Raw genomic sequence first — 26,310 nt, forward strand, 5'->3', positions numbered from 1 at the left:
TATTGCAGTACATGAGGACTATCGCTGTTTCCTCTAAAAGGTGCGGAAAACCTTTGCCAGCAAAGGTTAGTCAATTGATAGAGCCTCTGCTAAATGGCTCACAAAAAGTTAAGTAAGTTTAAGCACAGTTAGTAGTTGGAAGGGGATCAATCGTTTGATGCTGTTGGCACACGCTCCCTCGATGAGTCTTTGGACTCCCTGGAAGTGTCATTCTGTGAAAATTTCTGGAAGGGGATCAATCATTTGATGCTGTTGGCACACTCTCCCTTGATGAGTCTTTGGACTCCCTGGAGGTGTCACATAATAATAATAATAATAACTTCTGCACCCTTTGAGCAAGATGTCTGGCAAGAGAAAAAGGAAACTAAGAGTGAAGAGAAGAATGTGAATAAAGACCAAGTGAAAATTTCTGGAAGGGGATCAATCATTTGATGCTGTTGGCACACTCTCCCTTGATGAGTCTTTGGACTCCCTGGAGGTGTCACATAATAATAATAACTTCTGCACCCTTTGAGCAAGATGTCTGGCAAGAGAAAAAGGAAACTAAGAGTGAAGAGAAGAATGTTAATAAAGACCAAGTGAAGAAAAAGGCATAAGAATTCAGAACTGGAAATTCTACATCGGCTTGATAGAGGTGAACATTGCTTTGACATTCAAAGAGACATGGGACTGAATGATTCTACAGTAATAATGGCTAATACAATTTGCAATAGACCTCAAATGTCCACAATTAGCAATGAAATCTAAATGTCATGCAATTCAGAAAATGGAAAGAATGTTGGCCACATCAGAACCAGTAGAACAGGCCTTTGTCTGGGACAGTCATAACAGAGAAGGCAAAACATTTGTAGGAAGATCTCACAAAAGATGAAGAGTAACAGACATCTTTTCTTGTAAGCTGTGGGTGATACGACTGCTATAAGAGTCACTATGGATTCCACAATCTCAACATGAATGGAGAGACTGCAACTGCAAATCACATTGTCACTGAAGAATTTCATGAATTTCTCTTCAAAGCAAAGGTAGAGATGGAGGTTACACACTGAAAGGTTACAATAAAGGGCATCTTGAAAACTGCAAGTCAGATTTCCAGTGAAAGATTCTTGAAAAAGTAGCCTTCAGCCTCCTTCAGCATACTAGATAAAGATGTGGTTATGATGTATTAATCATGAAAATAAAGAACTACTTTAACAGTTATTTGTTTTATATATAATGAATATTTTATTTACTACATCGTAAATAATATGCCTTAAATATGTATGAAAATAGGTGCATTTTTAGTTAAATTAATCCTGAAAGGAAGAATCTTGCTGACTGGAATGCAACCTCTATTATCCCATGTTATAAGTCTACTGTTTTACAGATTTCCAATATACAGCGATTCTCGAGAATGCAAAACCAACGTATAATGAGAGTTACCTGTACTTTATTCACATCTCACATGAAAAATTTAATTTAGAAAGAGAGAGAGAGAAAGAAATGTATGTACTGGTGAATGCAAGATGTTCGTAGAAAAAAGAATTATAAGTGCTAAAGTATGTCAGAAATGTATGTCGATCAGGTAGACTGAAGAATGTGAGGTGTTGAATAAGAACAATACTTCAATTTGAAATGCTATGAAGGAGTAGCAAATTAACCTTTTTCTTTAATAGTGAGAGGTGCATTAAAAAATAATGATAATAAATAAATGAGATAGCATGACAAGCTGTTAAATGCACAAGAAAAAAAAAGTGATTATGAATGAAAGTGTCATGGCACAGTGATACCAGTATGAAAGAGGTAAAACTCTGTGAGAAAGGTAAGATGAAAGCAATAGAAAGAGAAGAAGGGTTCAGCATAATGTTGGAAATTTCAAGACCTCAATGAATGCTTCACAATACCATATGGGAATTGGAGGAAGCAGAAAGGGTAAGAAAGGAAATAAAACAGATGAAGAAGTAAAGAAGAAAGGAAGAAATTGATAAAAATGGATATGGTGATATGCAGTGATTCTACAACTATGGGGGAAATGTTGGAGGAACAAGCAATGAGAGTGCATTTTCCCAGAATGAAGACTTGGGATCTAACTTAGGCAATATGTAAATATTGAATGAGGAATGAAAATGCACTGCACTGGTCAGAAAAAATAATTTGAAAGCTGTTAATTAGGGTATGAAAGAAAGTATGAAATAGCTGTTGAAAAAGGCAGGAAAGAAGAGCAGGAGTAAAGACTATGAGTACATTGCCTTTGTGACAGGAGTGATCTGAGGTAGAAAGTCACAACTGCTAATTATTCAGCAAAGTCAGCAAGTAGACTGCATAGGAAAGTAGCGTGCAGTATATTACTATGTTGCACACTACTTTCCTATGAAGTCTATACATAAATCAGGTTTCCAGTGTGAATAGTCAGAGAAACTAAATGATAATGTCAAGACTGTTGCATGAGAGTTTGAACATGTGCATTAGGTTAAGATGGTGAAATTATTAGTGTAATGAGACAAAGTGTGCATGTGTGTGTGTTGTGTGAGAGAGAGAGTCATAATAAGTTAGGGATTGTTCCATAATGATCTCCCTGAGATTTATCTCAAGAATACAAAGAGAGCTATCATTATAGGTGATTTCAACTATGGGAAGACTAGTTCTGTAAAGAAAGAAAAGTGAAAATGAAAATATGATAGGGAATTTAGATGAAGAATAACTCTAGCTTCCTATTTGAAATGGTTATATTTTAAGAGTTACCTGCACCTTCATAGGCCTGATAGCTGCTGGCTGTTGCACATATGTGCTGATGCCAGAAGCATAAGGAATAAAGGCAAGGGGTTCTTATCACTGGCAGATCCAATGGAACCAAAAATTATTGGCATTAGTGGGATCTAGCTGACAGAAGTCAAACAAGATAGGAAAATATTGCTGATGATGAGATTTCAGAGGAATTAAATCCAACCAGAATAGAAATCTCCAATGATGGTGGTGGTAGCCACAGGTAATGAGTTTGAACTATTTGGTGTGCAACAGAGGTTAGTGGAGCAAAATTGGGTGCTACTATAGACTAAAGTCTCATGAAGAGGACTGTGGATTGCATAGGCAGATAAATCTCAAGGATACAAGGAGAGCTATCATATATGGGTAATTTCAACTATGAGAATATAGATTATAAAGAGGAAAAACATGCATGTGAGGGAAAGAAAATTTATAGAATTAATGAGGGATGACTATCTTAAGTTGCACATGCTGGAAGGAATTTCTGGTGCAATAACAATGAATCTAGGAAAAGCATCTGAGAATCTGTTTATAAATGAGGCGATGTTATGCCTCCAGTTAGTGAGGGTGATCATACTGCTCTCACATGGGAGTGGACAATGTATATGAAAGTCTTCACCAAGAAGGAGCATATGTTAAATGTTCACGTTAGTAAGGTATACGTTCTGAGCAGATCCATTAGCTCTCTGGATGCCAATGTGATGAGTCAGAGATATTAAAGCAGCTACAAGAACATTATTCAAATACAACAACTGGGCTGGATGGGATAGCGCCACAGGTGCTGTAGGAATATGCAAGACAGAGAGAGAGAGAGAGAGAGAGTTAGCAATGCTCCTAAGTGTTCAACTGAGTCTCATATGCCTTCCTAATGAGTAAAATTTTAGAAGAAGAAAATTTGAGTGAAGAAGATAATTAACGAAAGCATAATGCTATAATGGCTACAGTGGGAGTAAAATTTTGGTTTCCAATGCAACTAAGTGGATAACAGAATATGCTTATAACATGGAGTCATCTGCTGAAAGCAAATAGTATACTTAAAAGAGATGATGGTAATGTCTCTTCAGCATAATAGAATACAATAAAGCATAACAGAATTCCAAATAAGAATTGCTCAGATACAAACACAAAGGGATTGGGTATGCAAAATAAACATGTACAAGTGACTGACTCATATATATCTGAAAGTAACCTATGGAAATTTTTCCTGACCCTCTGAGAAATTTTTTTGTGTCAAATAATTTTTCAGGACTGAACATACTGCTTGAGAATAAATTATATTTGCTAAAGCAATCATTAACTAGCCAGTGCAAGCAGTGTAATGTTTGAGTAATGTTGTATTTCACATGCACATTGGTGGAGAATCTAATGCTCCCAAATAAATAACCAACTCACCTGTGAATGTCTTGCTTGTGTACTCATGCTAACATAGCAAAGATATATCAACTCTGAGAAAATGCATTTACAGAGTCATTGCAATAAGTCCAACTTTGAAATCATTTCGCATGGGCGATATCACTTCTTTTAACATATTCACACCAGGCATGACACAAATGGAGTCATCTGGTACTTGCCTATTGGGTGGTATGTAACAAATCATCTTGTACATCCAGTTTAACATCCATCAGGCACATAATGAATCATGTGTGCTTTCTAAAGAAACCAAAATTATGTTAGAAAGAAGAAGACTTTTTGCTTTCTGTAATTCCCCAATCATTAAAAGAAATTCTATAACTGTTTGTATTTTTATATTTCTAAAGGTGTAAATAATTCTATTTTAATCTGCATTAAACAGATATGCACCATTTGCATATGACAGCACACCTGAGTGAAAGAACAGAAATGAATATAAATAGATTTGTTACAGTCAAATAATTATCCAATAATTTACAGTTGCAGTATTATGGATAGCGTAATAAATTACTCTGGTAGGGAGCAAATTACATGTCATCCTATAAACTCTAGTTACATATGTGCAAATCTATGAAGAGTTTTTTTTTTTTGGGGAGGGGGCCAGTTTGCTTTTTTTAAATAAATAACCAATAATAAATAGTTTTTATATATGTCATTAGCATGTGACTATATGGAGAATAAAATCCATCAATTTATGAAATATGATCACATAATTTGTCTGAGTATGGCATCAGTTACATATATGTTGATTAAACTATTAACCAGCAAATCAGTATGTGTAAAATTTTCTTGGAGACTACCAGGTTTTTTTTTTCTTTAATAAAAGAGAGGAATACATTTTCATTTGCAATGCAATTAAACTGTATATAGTGAATAAATACCACCCCCCCCTCCTCCATGAACACACACCCTGCCACAACCATTCTCTACAAAGTTCAAGCAAGTAAAGTTCTTGCTAAGTAAATGTATTACTTAGTAAGAAATACAGCAAGGGAAATTTCTTCTAAGAATTTGTAATTAAATCACATCTATAACTTTTATTCTTTGACCCCAAGAAAGAAAAGACTTGAGTTATTGAAAGTCCAAGAAAAGTATGACTAATCCTAAAAGATTAGCAAGACTTACCTTGTTTTGGGGAATCAACTGAGAAATAAAGAATTGTAAGGTTTTATTGCAAAATCTGCATTTCCCAACCTGGTGAATTATCAGAGACTTTACTTCAAATTAAAATATAAAAAATATCTTATTAGATGATTCCGAATTTTTTTTTTTTCTGAAATGCCGGCCAAGTGTGTATCCGCTCTCCAGCCAAAAGGTTGCGGGCTCAAACCCTGCCGTGGTCATGGATGTTTGTGATTATCTGTGAAATTACTACCGGTGGTGGTGGGTGGTAGATGGCGTTGGTGTAGTTGCAGTTCATTGTAGTTGGGGGATTGAGTGGTAGAGATAGAGAGGTAGAGTAGGTGCCCTCCCTTGATGAGTCTATGGACTCCCTGGAGGTGTCATGCAATAATAATAATAACAATATGAAAAATAAAGAATCTGATTAGTTTATCAGAAAGAAAAAAAAAAAAACTGTGACTTTCTACACAATTTTTTTTATTTATTTCTCACGACTGTAAGAGAGGTAAATAAGATTTACTTCTTATATTATTATAAATAAGACAATAATATTCAGCACCAGTATATAAAATAAATATAATTGCAACTCTATTTCTAGAAATAAGAGTGGGAAAATGCTGACTGCAATGACTGTCTGTTTTTCTTTTGATTTTTTTGTAGATAACTTGCAGTGATAATATAACCATAATTTTTTTAAATAATTTAAAAAGCAAATGTTAATGAACTCAAGAAAACATTACTTCTGAATTGTTTTCTATTCCATGATGACAGTTCACAAATATTAGTTTTGAATGTAATCTTACCAAAAAAAACTCCAAAACTGGCATGTCATATATATTGCCAATATATAAAAATGTGTGCAACTACCCAAAGTAGAAAGTGCATGTTAAAATATCAGGTGAGCTACCACCTGATCATGTTAAATCTTTTAACATGATGAATTTTTTTTTAATAAATTTATTGTTTAAAATCACTGGCATTTCATATATCCATTTTTCCTTTCAGTCAGTTGAAAGTAAAAGATTTAACACCATCAACATTAGAAGCATTGATGGAAAAGAAATGGAACTAGCAGAGAAAATAAATAAGTCCCATATCAACATGATATCATTATCAAATCAAAAAAGACAAAAACAGATGAGATTTTTCTAAGCAACAAATACAAGATGTTATATTCAAGCAATAATGAGAACAGAAAAGGACTAATATATAAAAATTTAGTATTCAACACTAAATATGAAGACAATCTTCTTGAATGGCAGACAATATCAAATAAAGTCATATCAGCAAATATCAGAAGGAGAAAGAGGACAATGAGACTTATTTGTGCCTATGACACCAGAGAATGTTCTACTAAGTAAAAGGTTGAGGAATTTTTTGAGGTATTAGAAAAGACAGCTGACAATACAACACAGGAAAACTTGATCCTTGCTAGAGATCTAAACGGCAAAGTAGGAAATGATTACAAGACATATAGAAATGTTTTGGGAGAATTTGGGGAAAAAAGCAAAAACCAACAATAATGATAAGCATCTGCTAGATTTCTGTTCAGGACAATGACTAGTTATTACTAACACCATGTTCCAACATAAAGATGTGCAAAAATTCACATGGAGAAAGAAAAAAAAAGAAAAGAAAAATCTCACTACCAGTGTTTTATTATTATTATTATTATTATTATTATTATTATTATACAGGCACCTCCATGGAGTCCAAAGACTCATCGCAGGAGACCCAATCTATCATACCTCTCCTGGAACCCATTAACAGAAAAAGCACTCACAAATGACTCTGGCAACTCATTCCACTCATTCACAACTCTCCAAGCAAAAAAATCTAGTCCTTACACCCCTACTGACCATACCTTTATGCAACCTCCAGGTTTGATCCCTTGTTCTGGTCCCTCTAGTCAAATGTTGAAACATTTCCCCTGCATCTATCCTATAAAATCCTTTTTAAGTAACTTAAATGTTTCTATTATATCCCCTCTTTTCTCCTATCAACCAACTTCTGCAATCCACACACCTTCAATTTATCCTCATAGGGCACATTCCACAGGCCACTCACCATCTTGGTCACTCGCCTCTGAATCCTCTCCATGGCTTCCACATCCCCAAGAAACCCAGGGGACTAGGCTTGAACACAGTAATCCAGATGTGGGTGGTATCAAGGCCTTATAAAGAGGAATCACAACTTCCTTATCTCTACTTGTTAATGAATTCTTCACTAGCAAAGTAATCTTATGTGCTACTTAGTGACCTCAGCAATATGTCCTCTAAACTTTAACTCTCTGTCTACCACCACTCCTAAACCTCTAGCTTCATCTATTTCCTGAAGTACAGTGCCATCGATGTGATAAACGGCTTGTAGTCTATCTCAAAATGCATAATTTTACATTTCTTGACATTAAACTAACACCCGTTATCTTTTGCCCATACCGACAGCCTATTTAAATCATCCTGTAATATCATGTAAGCTCTTCACATTGCCTTGATAACTATTACTCTACCTAATTTTGCATCATCAGCAAACAACTGAATATTTCCTTTCATTGTTGATAGCAATATCTTCAATGCTGGTTCAGGACAAGAGTATACAGAGGCCCTGAAATTGAAAGTGATCACCATTTAGTTTTGCAAGAAGAAAATTAATATCATATTGAGAAAAAAAAAAAAAAAGTAGGGAAGGAATTCCGAAATTAATCAAACTTTCAGAGGTGAACCGTATCAAATAGAAAATTATTATCCAGGAAAAAATGAAAGAGCATGAAAACATGAACCAAAGATTGAAAATTTCAGTGACAAACACTGAAGAAAATGTTGAATGATTCAGCCAGAGAGGCATTTGGTGAGGTTGTCTGCAAGGATGGAAAATTTAGAACTCTGTGGTGGATGCAGGAAGTTAAACAATCAAAGAAAAGAAGAATGCATATCAAAAGTTCCAGGTAAGTAAATTAGCTTGTGCTCTTAGAGAATACAGAAAAAAATGTTCTAAGAAAACAAAGCACTCTGTCAAACTAACTAAACAGAAGTCACCAGAAGACTTTTGAAAGAACATAGAAAATAAATATCATAAAAGGTAGTAAAATATTCTGTAGGCTACTGAAAAAAAGCTTAGAAATGAAAGAAATGTGAAAAGAACACTGTAAAATGAATCACAAGTAATAAAGATAATATAAAAACTGAAGATATTCTAGATCAGCACTTCTTAACTTTTTCCACTCGCGATCCCATTTCACCTGAGAAATTTTTATACAACCAGGTATATAAAATAGGTATATAAATCAAATATTTACTGATAATAAATCATAATCAGAAAAAGAAAGTTATTTTAAAACACTTCTTTTGGCATACATATAATTTTACCATTTACATAAAGAATTACAAACAATAGCCTCGAATTTGAATTAATTTTTGATCGTTGAGCATTCAGAAACCTTTTACAGTTACCAAATTATTCGTGACTCCCACATTCAATTTATGTGACCCCATTTGGGGGTCATGACCCACAGTTTAAGAAGCTCTGTTCTAGATGACTGGAATAATTACTTTGAAAGACTGCTAGATGAAAAAAAGCAATGACAGCAATGTGGTAGGAAACAACTAACAGGGATGCAGGTAGGAATATTTACCTATACTTGAAATAGAAAAAGCCATCAAAAACCTGAAATGAGAAAGGCTGCAGCTGGAGTAGATAATATTTGAAATGAAATGCTCAAGTATGGAGATATAAAAGTTTTACAGTGACTATTGCTGCATATTTCAGAAGGCTTTGTCAAGTGGATCAAATGTCAAATTTCAGAATGATTGGATAGAGCTCTCATAGTACCCATATATAAAAAAGGAAATAAAACTGAACATGAGAATTACAGCTACTGAGTATTCCTGGTAAGATTATGCAAGTATATGTGAAAAAAGGCTAAGAAAAATTTGCAGAAGTGAAGCTTGGAGAAGAATAGGCCAGATTTAAGACAGACAGAGGCTGTTTTCAAACTAGGATTAGATTTTCATTTTAAAATAAATAGTTGACAACAAGGATCTGCATTTACTTTTCATAGATCTGAAAAAGGTATATAGGACCAAGAGAAAGTTGTTCATAATGCTAGTTATATGTTGTAAATAAGACATTATATCAAGTAACACAGTCTCTATATTTGAGTTGAAATTCAGCAATTATAATTGAAGGAGGTACAAGAAGATGGTTTGATGTTAAATCAGGTGTGAGACAAGGGTGCATATTATCACCACTGTTATTTGAATCACATTATGAAGGAAAGTAGTATTAAACCTGATATCAAAATCTGTCATCAAATTTCTGATATGTACCCTCAGAGGACGTACAGGATGTACAACATGAAAAACTTGAATTGTTACTAACTTCCAATTGACAATTTTCTCCCCGAATTAATCTGTTATCTGTCAAGACTCCAACATTACTCCATGTTATATTTTTATCTTTTAATGAACTTTTTACTTTATCAATACACCTATATCTTGATCTTCCTCTGGGTCTTTTTTCCTGCCAACCTGGCAGAGAACGCTTGTTTTGCAAATCTTTCCTCTCCCATTCTGTTTAAGTGACATATCACCTAAGATTAACTCTGCTAACACATTCCTGACTGCTAATAATGTTGAGTTCTTTCTTTCTTTTTTCCTCATTTTTAATATGATACTATCATTGATGCCATCTGTTCCCTTCACTAATTTTTCTCAGAACTCTCATATCTGTAGTCTCATATCAGATCCAGAAATTAAAATTGGTTTGAATGCAGTCTTGTATACAGCTAATTTAGTGTTTCACTAATTTTTCTCTTATTCCATATAAATTTATTAAGCTGACTTCCTACCATGCAAGCTTTACTAATTCTGTTGTCTATTTTCATATTTTATTTGCCATCTTCACTAGAAATTTTGCATAAACAGCTGAAATGTCTTACTTGTTCTCTAGGTTCTCCATTCAGGATATAGTTGATTTTTCAATGTTTCTGCCTACTTTCATTGTCTTATTGCTGATTTTCATACCAAATTTATTACAACAGTTGTTCAATTTAGTCAGGGATTTTTGCAGACTTGTATTGGATTTATATAGAAGCATAACATCAACCGCATAAAGTAAAGAGCTGAGATTAGCATCACCAATTTTGATATCAGGTTGTCGCACACCTGATTTAACGTAAAACCATCTTCCTGTACCAAAATTATATTGAAATTTTAGATGTTAATTTCAGAACTTTATTTTATGCAGAATGATGTTATACTCCTAATTAAATCCAGTTCAAGTCTGCAGAATTCAGTGACTAAATTAAATAACTGTTGTGATAAATTTGGTATGAAAATCAGCAATAAAAAGACAAAGACTATGAAAATAGGAATATTAAAAAAAAGTCTATTTCAACCTGAATGGAGAAACCAGAGCAAGTAAAACATGTCCATGTAGGCACAAATTTTAGTGAAGATGGCAAATTAAATATGGAAATAGACAACAGAATTATTAAAGATGGTATGATAGGAAGTTAACTAAATAAATGTATATGAAATAAGAGAGAAATTAGTGAAAACACTAAATTAGCACTACACAAGACAGCATTCAAACCGATTTTAAGTTATGGATCTGGAAGCCAGATTACAAGACCAGAGCCTACAAGTATAGTTCTAAGAAAGCTTAGGAGAGTATACAGATGGCATCAATGATAGTATCATATTAAAAATGAGGATATTAAGAAAGAACATGACAGTGTTAGCAGAGCTAATCTCAGGTAGTAGGTCATTACCACTCATTTGCAACAGAATATCCCCAGGCCATTCTTTATAAAGCATCAACCACACTGAATGAATTAAACAGAAGAGGTGAGTCTTCTGTAGCTCATTCAGTACAGACAAAGCCTTTTGTCTGTTAAACCCAGGTCAGAAAGACCTGGGTTTGATTCCCATCTATGATGTGAGGAACCTTTATGAAGTCTTTTCAATTAAAGGTGAGTTAGCCAGTCTCATACAGAGATGGAGGGTTTTTCTTCCCTGATTTTTCATCCCTCAACAAAAGGGAAACTGGCCCCGTGAATCCACAAGATCTACAGACATAGAACACTTCAGAGAATGATGGTATCCCTCAGCTAAGAAGTGGTAACTTCTGACCAACATCTCATCTCGGATCCAAATGCCAATACTGATATACAACAGAACAGTAAAGGAAGTTTAGTAAAATAAGTGTTTTTTTCCCAGGATGGCTGGAAAAAGACATTCTGATACAGCAAGATGTGTCTTAGAAGAGACAGAAATATAACATCTGATGATATTGGAGTCTTGACAGATAACAAATTAATTTGGAAGAAAATTGTTGGTATGAAGTTAGTAATGATCTTTTTCATGTAGTACTATCATAATATCCTGTACCCCCCCACAAGGGTACATATCAGGAATGTAACGATCCCTCAGCTAAGAAGTGGTAACTTCTGACCAACATCTCATCTCGGATCCAAATGCCAATACTGATATACAACAACAGAACAGTAAAGGAAGTTTAGTAAAATAAGTGTTTTTTTCCCAGGATGGCTGGAAAAAGACATTCTGATACAGCAAGATGTGTCTTAGAAGAGACAGAAATATAACATCTGATGATATTGGAGTCTTGACAGATAACAGATTAATTTGGAAGAAAATTGTTGGTATGAAGTTAGTAATGATCTTTTCATGTAGTACTATCATAATATCCTGTACCTCCCCCCCCCCCCCAAAGAGTACATATCAGGAATGTAACGATGATTTTTATTATCAGTTCTTTAAATAGACATATGGATTATGGATTCATGATGAGTTTTTTGTAATGGAGTTTGCTGACTAAAAAAAGTTGGAAACCCACTAGTCTTAAGGACTAGTGGGTTTCCAAACCCACAATATCTAAATTTTCTGATAATGCTAGGCTATGGACAGTGATGAGGAACATACACAGAATCGCTGCAAGGTGCATTGAACACACTGGTAATATGGGCAAATGCCAGAAATTCAGCTGGATGTTGTTCATTGCATGAATTTCAATAGAGGACATTGCAGGTAAAGTATTACATTAAGGGAATTTGCTACAGTTTATCAACAAAACCAGAAACATGAAGATTATAGTGGACAGAAGTGATTCAGTCATGGAAGTGGATGGCAATGTTGAAGAAAACACTTGCACTTTACACAAGGCTTTGATAAGACTACATTTGGGATACTGTGTGGATATGGTCACCTGGACTTCAACGAGATGGGAAGACATTTGAAAGGATCCAACAGAAAGTAACCAAAATGATAGCTTGGAATTGTGCATATGAGGACAGACTGAAGGAATGCCCCCTTCCTCAAAAAAAAAGTAAAGAGATCTTACAGTACAGAATACAAGTAAGATTTTCTGGTTATGGCAAGTGTGAGAAGAGGGAGAGGTAGACTTCAGGTCATTTGGGGTATGATAGGAAGCATGTGATTATGTATCATGTATGTCTTTGAATGTGTTAGGTATGTGTGAGGAAAAGGAGGACGCATGGTAATAGTAACAATAACAGAATAACCAAACCTAGTAAATATATGGAATAAGAGAAGAAATTGACTAAAACACTAAACTAGCAATATACAAGACAAATTTCAAACTAGTTTTAACATAGAGATTTGAGAAATAAAACAGTTGATCAGAGACTAGAAACCACAGATATAAGATTTCTCAGAAAACCTACAGGAGTGAATCAATAATGAAATGCTGTTAAAAATGAGAATACCAATAAGAAGTTATCATTAGCATGCATTCAAGAATCTTATATTTATAGAGCTAATTTAAGGTGTCTGATTGCTTAAAAACAGAATAGGAAACTAACAGAAAGGTTAACAAAACAGGTGTTTCATGCCAGGATGACAGAAAAAAAAAAAGACCCAGAGGAATATCAAGATCTACAGGAAAGCTGGTAATAATGTAATGTTAATCATGTAGCACTATCAGAGTATCCTGTAGGCTCTTTGATATTATATATGAGGAAATGATGTATATACATATTTTTTAACTCATCTCATCTTCTTTATACCCTCTTTTACCTTGCGGTGTCGAGGGTTTATTGAAAAATAGAGACATATTTTTTATTGCAATATAATACCAATTATATGTTATAGCACGTTAGTACTGTGAGTATGCTAAATTAGATAATTCAGAAATCCTCCTCTCCGGAGACCAAACATAGTATATCTTATTAAGCTTTTTCAGATCTCACATCTTATAGTTAGCAATGAAAGTCATCACCTACCTTGAACACGTGCACAATAAGCTATTCCACATTGGCATTCAAACCCAATAGAATGGATAATAGAGACACTATCTGATGGCATCCATACTGAATTCAGGGAGTGCCAAAGAATGCAGAGTACATTTAAGCAAACAGCTCAGGATTGCCTGCTTGATGTTTAGTTTGAAAGCATAGGTTATGTTTCTCAAGTATTTTGGCTATTTTTCTGAGGTATCCAAGACAAACTGGATGGAACAGATTTAGTGTTACCAACATGAGCAGAAGTGAGTGAAATATTTTGCACTTACTTCTTCACTTGCTTTTCCCATTTCAGATAGATAATCATTAATTAAAAAAAAACAAATAAAGAAAAAAAAACATAAAATTAAATAGAGCAGAGAGTAACATATAATCTGAATAACTGTCTCAACCTTTGCTAATTAGTGTTCTGATAACAGTGTAGATATGAAAACAGCATATCTACACTGGGAAATGACAGTACACAGGTTTACAAATGCATCTATGTATGGAAAGTTTTTCAATAAATTGAGAATGCTACTGAAGCACCACAAAAATAAGATTGTTTTTACTTTTTGAAGTGATTAGCATATCTAGAAAAGGCATTTGTTCAATTTTAGTTGGGAATAATACAATAGAATCAATTAAGGCTATTGAGCAATAGTGTTTTATTTTTTTGCATATGTTCAGGTGTGACTGTTTTGCAGAATGAAAAACCTGAATTATTTTGGGAGTAAAAACCCTGAGTCTTCTGTATAAGACCAGTTAACTTACCTCCATGTGAAAAGCCTTTAAAAAGATTTTTTGCAACTTAGAAGGTACTGGAACACAGTCTTTATAGCTGTACCACATCAGTGCTTTGGGGGGGAGGGGTACAGGAGAAGGTTGGGAAAGAAGTTGACTTGACATTTTTCTTGAAGAGTTCTTTGGGAACACTTCATGAGAAAGGCTGTTCCAGGGCACAGAGATAGAGGGAATAAACGAGGATTAGAAGAAGCAGGTATGTTGTATTTGCAGTTGTACTGAAAAGGGATGTTGATCAGCTGGTGCTCTTGTTTTAAGACCCAACAGAAAGTGAAAGAATCATAGCTGCCAATTCATTAGAAAGGTGTCCATAGAAGTACCTGTAGAAAAGATGAAGCTGAAACAGTGTATATGTGAGATAGAGGTTGGAGTAAATCTGTTATGGAACAATCATCTTGGAGCCAAATTGTTCTCCTCTAGATAGCAATGAGAAATTTTACGGAAGTTTTAGGTGCAGAACCCTATCATGTGAACAATATTCTAAGGATGGGAAGATTTGGGATTTGTATGGAGTTTTAAGTTGGGTGAAAGGAAGAAAAACAGCATCTTAAGCAAAAAAAGAATGCCTAGTTTTTTTTTTTTAGAGGGTAAGAAACTTATTGAAGTATTTATGCCAGGAGAAGACGGAGGTAAATGTTGGTCCAAGTACAGAGAGATCTGATCTTGTCTAGTGATTTGTGTATTAGTGAGGGTAAGGGAAGGTGAGGCGAGATCCCTTTTGCAAGTGGAAAAGCAAGACTGCATTTTTTTGTGGCAGTAAGGGTGACCAGTAACCTTCATCCCATTGAAGGATGGCAGAGATCGGTGTTCAAGGCACTAAACTTCAAGTTCATGAAATGAACTTGAAGCTTGGAATGTCTGACCACTGCATGGTTTGTCAGCATAGGACAAATGGAGTGTACTATTATCAGCAAAGCAGTAGACAGGACTAGAAGATTCAAAGTAGGTCATTCATGTATAGGAGAAACAAGGTGGTTGATAAAAACAGATCACTGAGGCACTCTACACTGGTGAGTTCAAAGAAAACGAGCCATCCACAATTAAATGAAGTGAAGGAGTGGAAAAAAGCTTGCCACACAATTACAGAGGGTAGCAGAGAGACTGAAGGATGAGAATTTGCTCAGCAGGACTCGATCCCAAACAATCAAAAGTCTGGAAATATCAAGAGTGACAGCATATGTTCCTAAACTTTTCATGGCATGTGTCTAGTGGTAGGCTAAGAGGTGAGCTGTAGATCTAGATTGGTGAAATCCATACTGGTGATTAATGATTAACTCCATCAACAGTCAACTTCTCCACTATATGGAACCATATAGTGGAGAAGTTGACTGTTGATGACTTTTTTTATTTTAAAGAGGGTAGAGGTGATGACTACAGGCTAGGATTTGGACAGCACACTTTTATCTTCCTTTTTTTAGAATAGGTTGGATATATATTTGCTTCCATGTGGTGGGATAAGTGCCAGCTGAGTATAGAAGATTTTAGCAAAGATAAAGGATAGGTGTTTGACTGGAGCACAATGTTTGAATATAACTGGAGAAATGTCATGGGGCCAGAAGACTTTTAGTATCCAAGTTATTTAGTATTATTCTGATGTATTTTTTGCTGAAAATAACATACTCAGACTAATGTTGTAGGAGATGATTTGTATTTGTCATCTATACAGGATTTGGAGGAAAAGAGTCATGCCAAGAGATCAGCTTTAATTTTACATGCCTGTAACAGCAGTGGTATCTGGATGAGAGAGGGAGAGGTGAAATTGGGCAGAAATTGCATCAACAGTCAACTTCTCCACTATATGGAAACCCATATAGTGGAGAAGTTGAATGAACTTTTAATGAACTACTCATTGAAAGAAGTTTTAATGAAGTACTCACTTCTTTGCAAAGTTTCCTTTGCAAAGAAGTGAGTTTTCTGCTACAGGTTTTTGTGTCAGATTGGAATTTGCTGATGGTTATTTTGCATTTAATGTGTACACATCAACATAGGCTAAGTATGATGCTAGGTTCCTGTTGCAAGCCACCTGCAGTAAGCTGAGTTTGTTTCTTCAAATACTTGGGTATATCTTCTGTTGAACCAGAGCTTGGAAAATAAATGAGAATTTTGGATATAATGAGGAATGAAGGTCCTTCATGCCATTGAGGATAATTTCTGTGACTCACTCAGAGCAGATGTTTGGGTCAGAAGAATAGAAGTAATAATCAAGGAAAGGAAGAACAGAAGTTCCATAGGTCATCCCCACTTGGAACCTTTGTAGATCAAAGGTTGATCTACAAAATATGATCAAACAAGAAATTATCAAAGAGGTAACCTCTATTGTGTATCTGGAAGGAGAACTTGTTAAAAAAAAGATCAACAGTAGTGGAAAGGGTTACAATTTACATTAAGTCACTGTTTATAGCAGAAACTTCTGCATAACATCCATATTGATCAGTGGTTACAAAAGGGAAGCCAGCTGGAGTTGTAGGTCACTTAGGAGGATTGACTTTGCCATTTGGATAGCTTGACTGCAGAAGTGTGAGCTTGCGCATAAGAAGGTAAAGAGGTCACAGTGTTTCAAAGCATCATTCATATGCTCCAATGAACAGGACAAAAGGAAACCTTGACTAGAGGATGTCAGAAGTTGGAGATTCTAAATTAGGAATTCTCTGGTGCTAGATCTTAAAAAGATAAATGTGCTACCTTTGTTGCAAAAGGAATCATGAAGTGTGTAATTTGGACATTCAACAAACTGTAGCTGATGTAGCTGCAATTTGGGTTTCTGTCATAAGTAGGATGTGTGGTCAGGACGGGTGTAAATTATTATTATTATTCGCGGTGATGTATATCATTTATGTTGCCATTTATGCCATGAATGTTGGTAAAGTTGATGTGAAAATGATTTTTTAGTAGAAAATGGTATATTTTGTATACTGTGCTTGGGTTGGCTTATTTATTGGGATTAGTTTTGGGGGAAGATTTATTCCAATTGCAGTGTCACTGCATGTACATTTCTTTTTGGTTCTGGGTTACATGAAAAGTCTCAACATAAATTCCAAATTCACCTACCTCAGAATACTGTTTCCACATGTGGGGTGATGCACTAGAAACCTTTCTAAAAATGCTTGATGCCATTCAGAATAAGGCAGTCTTGTTAATTAGTGATTTCACTCTCTTACAAAGATTCACTCCAGTTGCTAACACACAAATGTAGTTTCCACCTTATGCCTTTTCTACAGCAGGTGTGTGAGAGAGAGAGAGAACTGTTCTGCTGAACCACAACACTATCCTTCCACTTTCTCTCAAGTTCATAAATACACAAGCAGCTGCTCGTGTTTACAAACATCTCACTGCTCCAAACAAATAGGACAAACTTCTCATCCTCCACCTTCATTCCATCAATCTCTGTGCTTTGGGACAAGTCATCCTTACTCAGTTTTCTTAAGGACTGCAACTTGTTCTTGTTTAAAGAACACATTAATAGATTCCTACTTTCTTCTTGACCACACGACACACACACACACAAAAGAAGTTCCATTACCTCTTGTGTGTGGGGATAATATCAATATATATATATATATATGTGTGTGTGTGTGTGTGTGTGTGTGTGTGTGTGTGTGTGTATTTACCAATTATATTATGTCTCTGATAGTTGTTAAGATGAATACTGAATATGTTTTGAATAACTATTATTGCCATCCCCTCTTAATGATAAATATATCAATCAGGCAATGATAATGAGGAAATTTTGAAAATAACTTAGCATAAATAGACTGAGAAACATTCTACGATATCTGAAGTTCAAACTTACATGACAGTCTTGAGAGCCAGTAACAAGAATACCATCATCATATCGACAAAAGTCAAAATCGGTAATTTGTTCTAGGATTAAGCAAATAATAACAAATAAATGTCATATCTATCAAAGATGTATACTTTTTTTTTTTTTAATGTTAAAATGGAAAGTTATGTGACCATTAAAAACATTCAAAAGAGATTATTTAGAAAAAATACCTAGAGGTTTCTATTTGGAATAAAACTGTGACATAACTGAAGCAAAGCTAAACAGTATATAATTCAAATGAAACTGATATATACCGGGTAATTATAAAATAACGTCAAGTGTTCAGAGCCCTCTAGCGAGTAATGTGTTTGACGAAACACACCAATATGCGGTAGACGTATGCAGTGGAACATGGGGATTCAATTGAACGGGAAAAAAAAGTGCCAAAAGTAGCCAACATGGGAAATTTTGGCGCACTGCCAAATTAATTTTAGTAGGTGTAACTAATGAATGACTGAATGACAAATGAGAGACAGCACACATCAATTTCATGATGTTTATTGTTAATTACAAATGAGGTTCAATATGACTACCATTCTGATCTTGCAGGAACTGCATACGATGCACGACATTTTCCAGTGGCTCGCAACATATCGGAATTGATTTGTCTCATGTGTAACGTTATTCGATCTTCTTTCAAAGTTGGAATATCGGGTACATGTCCTTGATACACAATGCTTTTAAGAAATCCCCACAGCCAAAAGTCACAAGAATTGAGATCAGGCGATCTTGGTGGCCATGGTGTGGGAAATACACGACTAATGATTCTTTAGTCAGAGAAATGTTGTCGCAAAACATGCTGTACCTGAAGTCCGATGTGGGGTGGTGCACCATCCTGCATAAAGATGGTCGAATTGAGACATCCTCTTTGCTGCAGTTGTGGAACCACAAAGTTCTGTAGCATGTTGGCATACCTGTTAGCATTGACGGAACAGGTCACTGGTCCATTTTGGTGATTTTCCTTGTAAAAGTATGGACCGATGATAAAAGATGCCGTAAATCTACACCACACTGTGACTCTGGGCGAGTGGATAGGCATCTGCAGACACATGTGCAGATTAGTTGCAGCCCAAATGCGACAGTTGCATGTGTTAATATCGCCGTTCAAATAAAAGTGCGCTTTGTCACTGAATAAAATCTGCCACGGCCATGCATCATCCACTTCCATGAGCGCTAAGAATCTCAAAGATAAGTCGATTCGTGTGGTCGCATCACCAGGGTGCAAATCTTGAACATGACCGATTTTATAGGGGTAAAACTTCAACATTTGATGTAGGATTTTCCACACTGTTGTGTATGCGATATCCGTTTGCCGGGATATTGCTCGTGCACTGCTGGTACCCTGCACATTTGTCATCTCCTGTTCCACAATAGCAGTTGCAACTAGTTCAACTTGTCGGTGATTGATTGGTTTGTGTCCCCTACCTACCTGCACTGCTAGAGTTCCAGTAGTTTCAAATCGCAGAATCAGTTTTCGTAAGTTTGTTACGCTAATCGGTCCTTTTCATAAATTTTTCATACGCCGAAAATGAAGACAAGCACTGCATTATTGTTCCGCTGATAATAGAGTTTGACTAACAAAGCACGCTCACGTAAAGTAAGAGGCATCAAAAAGCAGTTCGTCTACGAATGATAAGAAATCTCACAGGCTTTCCTTTTATTGCATGATCACAAGAAACACGATAATGCAAATTAATGCATTTTACTCGGTAAACAGTGCCAAAATTTCCCCTGTTGGCGACTTTTGGTACTTTTTTTTCATTAAATCGAATCCCCATGTTCCACTGTGTACGTCTGCCGAATATTGGTGTGTTTCGTCCAATACATTACTCGCTAGAGGGCTCTGAACACTTGACGTTATTTTATAATCACCCGGTATATACAATTGACCCTTAAAGAATGTGGGTTTGAACTGTGCAGTTCCACAGTTGCTAGGCTCTATACAGAGCCTAGCAAGAACAACTTCCTCTCAATTGTTTCTACGTTGAATGCCAATGCTTAATTCCAGTTTTAATATCATGTAATTTGTTTGTCAGTGCTTCCTGTCATGATGACTGCCACTGGACAATTGGCTCTGATCTTATAAACTGTCTGTAGTCTGTATATGGTACTGTCAAACAGACAGTCAAAAAAGTATGAGCTGATCTAGCAGCTGCAGTTGTATTTCCCTTAATTCCAATGCGGCTTGAAATCCAGCACAACTGATCATCAAAATGAAGGGTCTTCATTTTGTACAACAGGTGTAACAACTCACACTGCACTGAATGTAGATTATACACAGGAGATGAGATAGCCTATAAAGAAATCAATTAGCATACAAAAATTATACACTTTTGGTAGTGGCTTTCTTTTATAAGCACAAGTGTAAGCTGAATGGAATGCAACTCTGCTATATAATTACTGCAATCAGGTGAGAACTGGTTGGAGATAGTAATGTCAGGAAACAGAGCAGCAGCACAGCCAAAGAGATCTCTGATCTTGAACCATCAGAATAGAGAAATCAGAGTAGGCTGCAGTGTGTGCATTAAATAATTGCAGGTAGACAGATAATGAAGTATGAAACTTCTGCAGTTGACAAAGTGAGAGGGATACTGTTATTTTTGGTGGAGGAAATGTTTTCAACATTCAAGCCAACATCTTGCACGCGCACACACACACACACACACACATATACACACAAACCAAAAAAATATGTAGTAGTCTGACAGGTGTGATACTGAGCTTCCCAACATAGCAAAAAGAGACTGGTCCACATAGGATGCTCTGGAAGATACTATTTTTAGGACATAGTTAAGAGACTACTGCTTACATCTAAGGAACAGGGATGGTTCATTTTCTTCAATATAAAGACTGAGTTGGTGATATGTGAAAGGCACCAGTAGCTATCCACATATCCTAATCATGCATGGGATCCAACCATTGCAGACTACTCTGTCTTGCAGAACCATAGACTTGAGACACATAATCCAGGTTTGAATATATAAGAGCATACAGCTATTAGAAGGCTGCAACGTGCATAGTTTATGATAAATGCTAATTTGCATAATAATTGGTGATATTGCTTGAATATTAATATACTATTGTAATTTTTGATAAGTTAGTGTATCTGGGTGATTTTTTGCATTGAGGAATTGTTACTGACTTTATTACCGTATATTTTTGCGTATAATGCGAACTAGAAATTTCGTTTGAAAACTAGCCCTAAAATGCTATGTCCACGTATAATGCGATCTGTTAATCTTGTTCCATAACATTATAAATAATACAATACGAATTAACGAAATAAATATTTATTTTAAAACAAAATATCAAAATACAATACAAATTAACGAAAGAAATATTTATTTTAAAACAAAATGTCAAAATCCTTTAAATTCTTCTTCATCTTTTGAGTCATCAAACATTTCATTTATAAATTCATCTGTAAGCATTGCGTCATCAGTGTAGCAGTTGTCATCGTCATCATGCTCTCCATTTTGTTGTGCATCATCCTTGCTTTTGTATATGACGTCATCTTCGGATCCATCTTGAACACTTGACTTTTCTTAAATGTGGAATACTTATTCCACATTTAAGAAACGAGCGTTGAATCATTTCAGATGGTATTGAATTCCATGCTTCTTTAACCCAGCTGGTGACTAGGATGATCTCAGGCTTCTGAAAATTCCCACCCTTTGTCATCTTCACCAAACCAGATGACATCCATTCTCTCCATTTTTCACGTAAGTGATCTTTAAACGGCTTATTCAAGCTGACATCAAGCGGCTGCAAACAGAAGTTAGACCACCTGGTATAACTGCTAGGTCTGTACGTAACTCACATGCTTTCTCTTTGCTTGCCTCCGTTAAATGCGCCCAGAACATATCCCAGACCCGCATGCTTTGTTGATGTAACAAGCTACCTGGACATACATTCCATACGCGATCCGGCCACAATTGTACACCTTCTTCATCCATCCAACCTTTCTGATTGGCACGAACAATGACACATGGTGGAAATTTCATATGCTTCGGAATTTTCTTCCTTTTCAACAGCACTGTTGGCTTTAATTTGGTTCCATCTGCTGTGCATGCTAGAACAACGGTAAAATGCGTTTTTTCATGTCCCATTGTTTTTATAAGGACACCCTTTTCACCAATTGAGTTTACTGTTTGATTCCCAGGCATATCAAAGTACATGGGCATCTCATCCATATTGCCAATTTCGGAAAGTTCATATCCATGACACTTCTGTAATTTTATGATAAATTTATGGAAGGACTTCACTTTTTCTTCAAGCTGCTATGGTAACTTCTGCGCAATTTTTGTTCAGTGTCGTAATGTAAATGCTTTGCGTTCCATAAATCTGTTGCCACCCAGGCGAAGCAAGGAAAGATGAAATACCTGGTGTGTCATTGAATTTACCATTCTTGAAATGTAGAGCTCAAAAACGAATTGCATTTCTTGTTATTATAATGCCATCTTATCGTTGCATCAAAATCCATTCATTTAGCTCTTCTTCGAGTTCTGGAAAGGATGCTACATCTCCACGACGGGCACGTTTCATTTTGGGGATTTTTTCAAGACTGTCTTTTTGCTTACACCAAAGTCTAATATTACTCTCTGTTACACCAAATTTTCTCATAGCAACACTGTTATGTTCTTTTGCAAACTGCACGACATGCAATTTAAATCCTGCTTCAAAAGATGAACGTTTACATTTCTGTTGGCTCATTTTCAGGCTAGGTTTGTTTAATGAATAATATTTAAAATGAACTGTGGTTAAACCGATATTATTAGCACTACTTACATTACTGCTTTATGCACAGATATGATGCTTGCTCGGTCGCCGAATGTGAGTAGGTCAAGTAGTTTTGGTTGCATAGGCATTAGGTAGTATATATTGTGTGTGCAAGTCTAATAAGATGTTAGTCAAATGGCTGACTATATAGCTTAAGCCCATAGTAGAAAAATTTAGCTCTTGTTTCTCTTTCAATATTAAAAATGGTCTAAAGTAGACAACAAACAGTGTGTTCTGTATCTACCTTTTGTTTTCTGTATTTTATCCCATACAATTTTTGCACTGATTGTTTGATTAATTGAAGAGGTAGATTAGATCCAAAATTGTTTTTGATGAATGCCCAGAGTTTTGTGTCAGGGTAAACAGCACAAAGTCTGAACCTTTCAGTCTCCATTGGCCTCTGCCAAGGGTGTATTCTGTCACCCCTTCTTTTCATAATATTTATGGATTGGATTGATAGGCACAGCCGAGGCAGTGAGTGTGTCAGAATTGAAAGATGTAGCATTGGACGTCTGCTTTTTGCAGATGACCTAGTTCTTCTTAGCTCTTCCACAGATGACCTCCAGCAGACCCTGGATTGGTTTGTAGCTGTTTGTGCAGCTGCCGGAATGAAGATCAGTGTGACCAAAACTGACACATTTGTGGTCTCAAGACCACCATCCCAGTGCACTCTACATGTATGTGGAGTTCCAATGAGGCAGGTGGAGAAGTTTAAATACCTTTTGTCCATATTCACAAATGATGGAAAATGGGATATAGAGCTAGATACTCGAATTGGCTCAGAAAGCTCAATATTGCGGGAGCTTGGCCGTTCAGTAGTATTGAAGCAGGAGTTAAGCCAGAAGCAAAGCTGGCTGTCTTCAATACAGTCTATGTTCCCATCCTCACCTATGGTCATGAGAGTTGGGTAATGACCGAAAGAACACGGACACGAATCCAATAAGCTGAAATGAGGTTCCTTCGAGGGGTTGCAGGGCTAACAAGACTAGACAGAGTCAGAAGCTCTGCAATTTGGGAAACTCTCAATACTCAACTGCTGCTTCTCCGTGTTGAGAGATGACAGTTACTTACGTTGGTACGGGCACCTGGTCAGAATGCCACAAGAGAGGCTCCCTCAACAAGCCCTCTTTGCCAAGCCAGAGGGTGGGAGGCCACGTGGAAGGCCAAGGACTCGCTGGATAGATTATATCCAAAACCTTGGGTGGACACGTTTGGGAATCCCACCAGAACACCTGAGCTTGGTGGCAGAAGATCGTGACCATTGGAAATTCCTCTTGCAGCTGCTGCCCCCACAACCCAATTAGGAAAGGTAGGCCTTGAAGATGTATGTACGTATGTATTGTTTTTGATTCTGACATCTCACATAACATGCTTTGCCCAAGCACATTAAAGGCTATTAAGTTTGATTTGGTGGGGGTATCTACAAAATATACCCTATGCTCTGTGTTGATCTTTTTTGGCTGCCTGAAAAATGCAGTCTGTAATATACTTTACTGCTTCATTGATGGGTGTGTAATTGACTGTATCAACATTAAATTTCACAAGATGGGAAAATATATTCCAGTTAGCCTGGTCCATTTTCCATATGGGCATCCGTGTAGGAGAACATGGTTTGTGTGAATACATTGCGCAAATAATGGGAAGATGATCACTTCTGCAGATGTCGTCTTCGACATCCCACGTGAGTAGTGGAAAATGGAAGTTGAACAAATTGTAAGATCAGTTATAGATTATGAATGGAGAAGTAGTGAGTCTATTATTCAAAAGTGAGAGGTCATTATTGTCAAGGATTTGATCTCATCCATTTGGGCTGGCACTACCACACACACACAGTGTTGTGCCCATTAGTCATCCATAAGAAGTATGGGCTCAGGTAGCTGCAAGATAAGGTAATCAAGATCAATTTCATTTTACTCAATGCCCAGTAATAAATAAATTGAAGATAATGTAATAAAAAATCCAACAGACAGGCAAATCGCTACTGCTTCCAGAGTAGTATTAAGCTTCACATGATGGAAAGGAGCATGACTGCCCACTAGGATAGCTACTCCTCCATAAGCAGAACCACCTCCAGTTCTGTTCTTGCAAACAACAGTGAAATTCCTTAAGGTAGGGTCCTCACTGTTTTAAATATGTTGTTTCCTGCAGACAGAAACAAAGGTTTCTATAGCAAAATCTTGATATCATCAATATTCTGGCCAAATCCATAACTCCACTGTAAAAATTTTCCTATTGTTTTGGCTTTGTAGACTTGTCCTGTTTTTGAGAATTTGAGGACTTACCTTTGTCAGGTTTATATATATTTATCAAATGATTTTGGGAAGTATGGATGGTCAGCATCCATACTCTAATATTCAATACATCTGATGTGTTAGGGTCAGTTGGCAAATTGAATTTACTTTCAGTGGATACCAAAGCATTATTCACTTGTTCTGTTGGGGGGTATCTGGTGGTTTTTCTTTAAATGACATCCTTGCCATAATTTTTTGATAAGTGGATTCTCATTGAGAACCATTTTTGGAGTTGTTTTTGGAGTAAGTTCATAGTCATGCACTCATGATCATAAAGTTCAGATAAGGTGAAATTATCAGATGGTGGAATACACATGTGTTTGAGATGCTGTTGACATTTTCTTATCTGCCACCACCTCAGCATAAGAGGATAGCAGAACAGGTGTAGAGGTGCTAAGTACGCTACATATCACCATACCTACAATGATTACTGCCTGCTATACCCCAAAAAATTTAAGATAATCAGCACTTCTGAACAGAGTTGAATTGTTATCTGCATCTCCAGTAAACCTAAACATAAAAAAACTGGCTAGTGAGAACTTATCAGAAATGGATACCAGTAAACAAGTGTGTAATTTATTCAAGAAACAGTAAAAAAATATTACATCTGAATCAAAAGCATGAACTCTTTGCAGTTACATTATCTTTCTTATAATTATTAACAATATTTTATAAGAAATATTGTTAATAATTATTGTTAATTATTAACATATTGTTAATTATTAACATAAATATTATTATTGTTGTTAATAATTAACAATATTAACAATAAGATTAATAATTATAAGAAATGCTTATTTGGGGGGAGGGACAGTATGCAATGATATGGTGCACCAGCACCTTTATTAATAATGACACATGACATATGGATGTTGTATTGTTTTATTCAACTTATCCTGCTAGAAAAGAATACATACCAACACCTATTGTTTTCCAAAAAAAGGTGCTAATTATAAATAAGTAATTATTTGATTATTAGTAAGTTCTAAAAGTGTCATCCTGACTGGTTAATGTTCCCACTTAGTTGGAAAACTAGCACTAGTGCATTCAGTATGTGTAAACACACCTAATAATAACAGATTAAG

The 26,310-nt window shown here is 35.8% G+C and overlaps 1 protein-coding gene across 1 annotated transcript in view; it reads right to left on the bottom strand.

Moving 5' to 3' along the window:
* The window catches only part of pod1 (coronin), a 434,089-nt gene that overhangs the window by 345,898 nt on the left and 61,881 nt on the right, over positions 1 to 26,310 (bottom strand). Inside the window, exon 5 of the mRNA XM_090401146.1 lies at positions 18,123 to 18,193. Coding sequence (XP_090257272.1) covers positions 18,123 to 18,193 — 71 coding nt within the window. The remainder of the gene's footprint in view (positions 1 to 18,122; positions 18,194 to 26,310) is intronic.

Source organism: Typopeltis vanoorti, chromosome 12 (genome assembly GCF_054136105.1).
Source record: "Typopeltis vanoorti isolate ZY-2024b chromosome 12, IOZ_Tvanoo_1.0, whole genome shotgun sequence".
Classification (NCBI taxonomy): domain Eukaryota; kingdom Metazoa; phylum Arthropoda; class Arachnida; order Uropygi; family Thelyphonidae; genus Typopeltis; species Typopeltis vanoorti.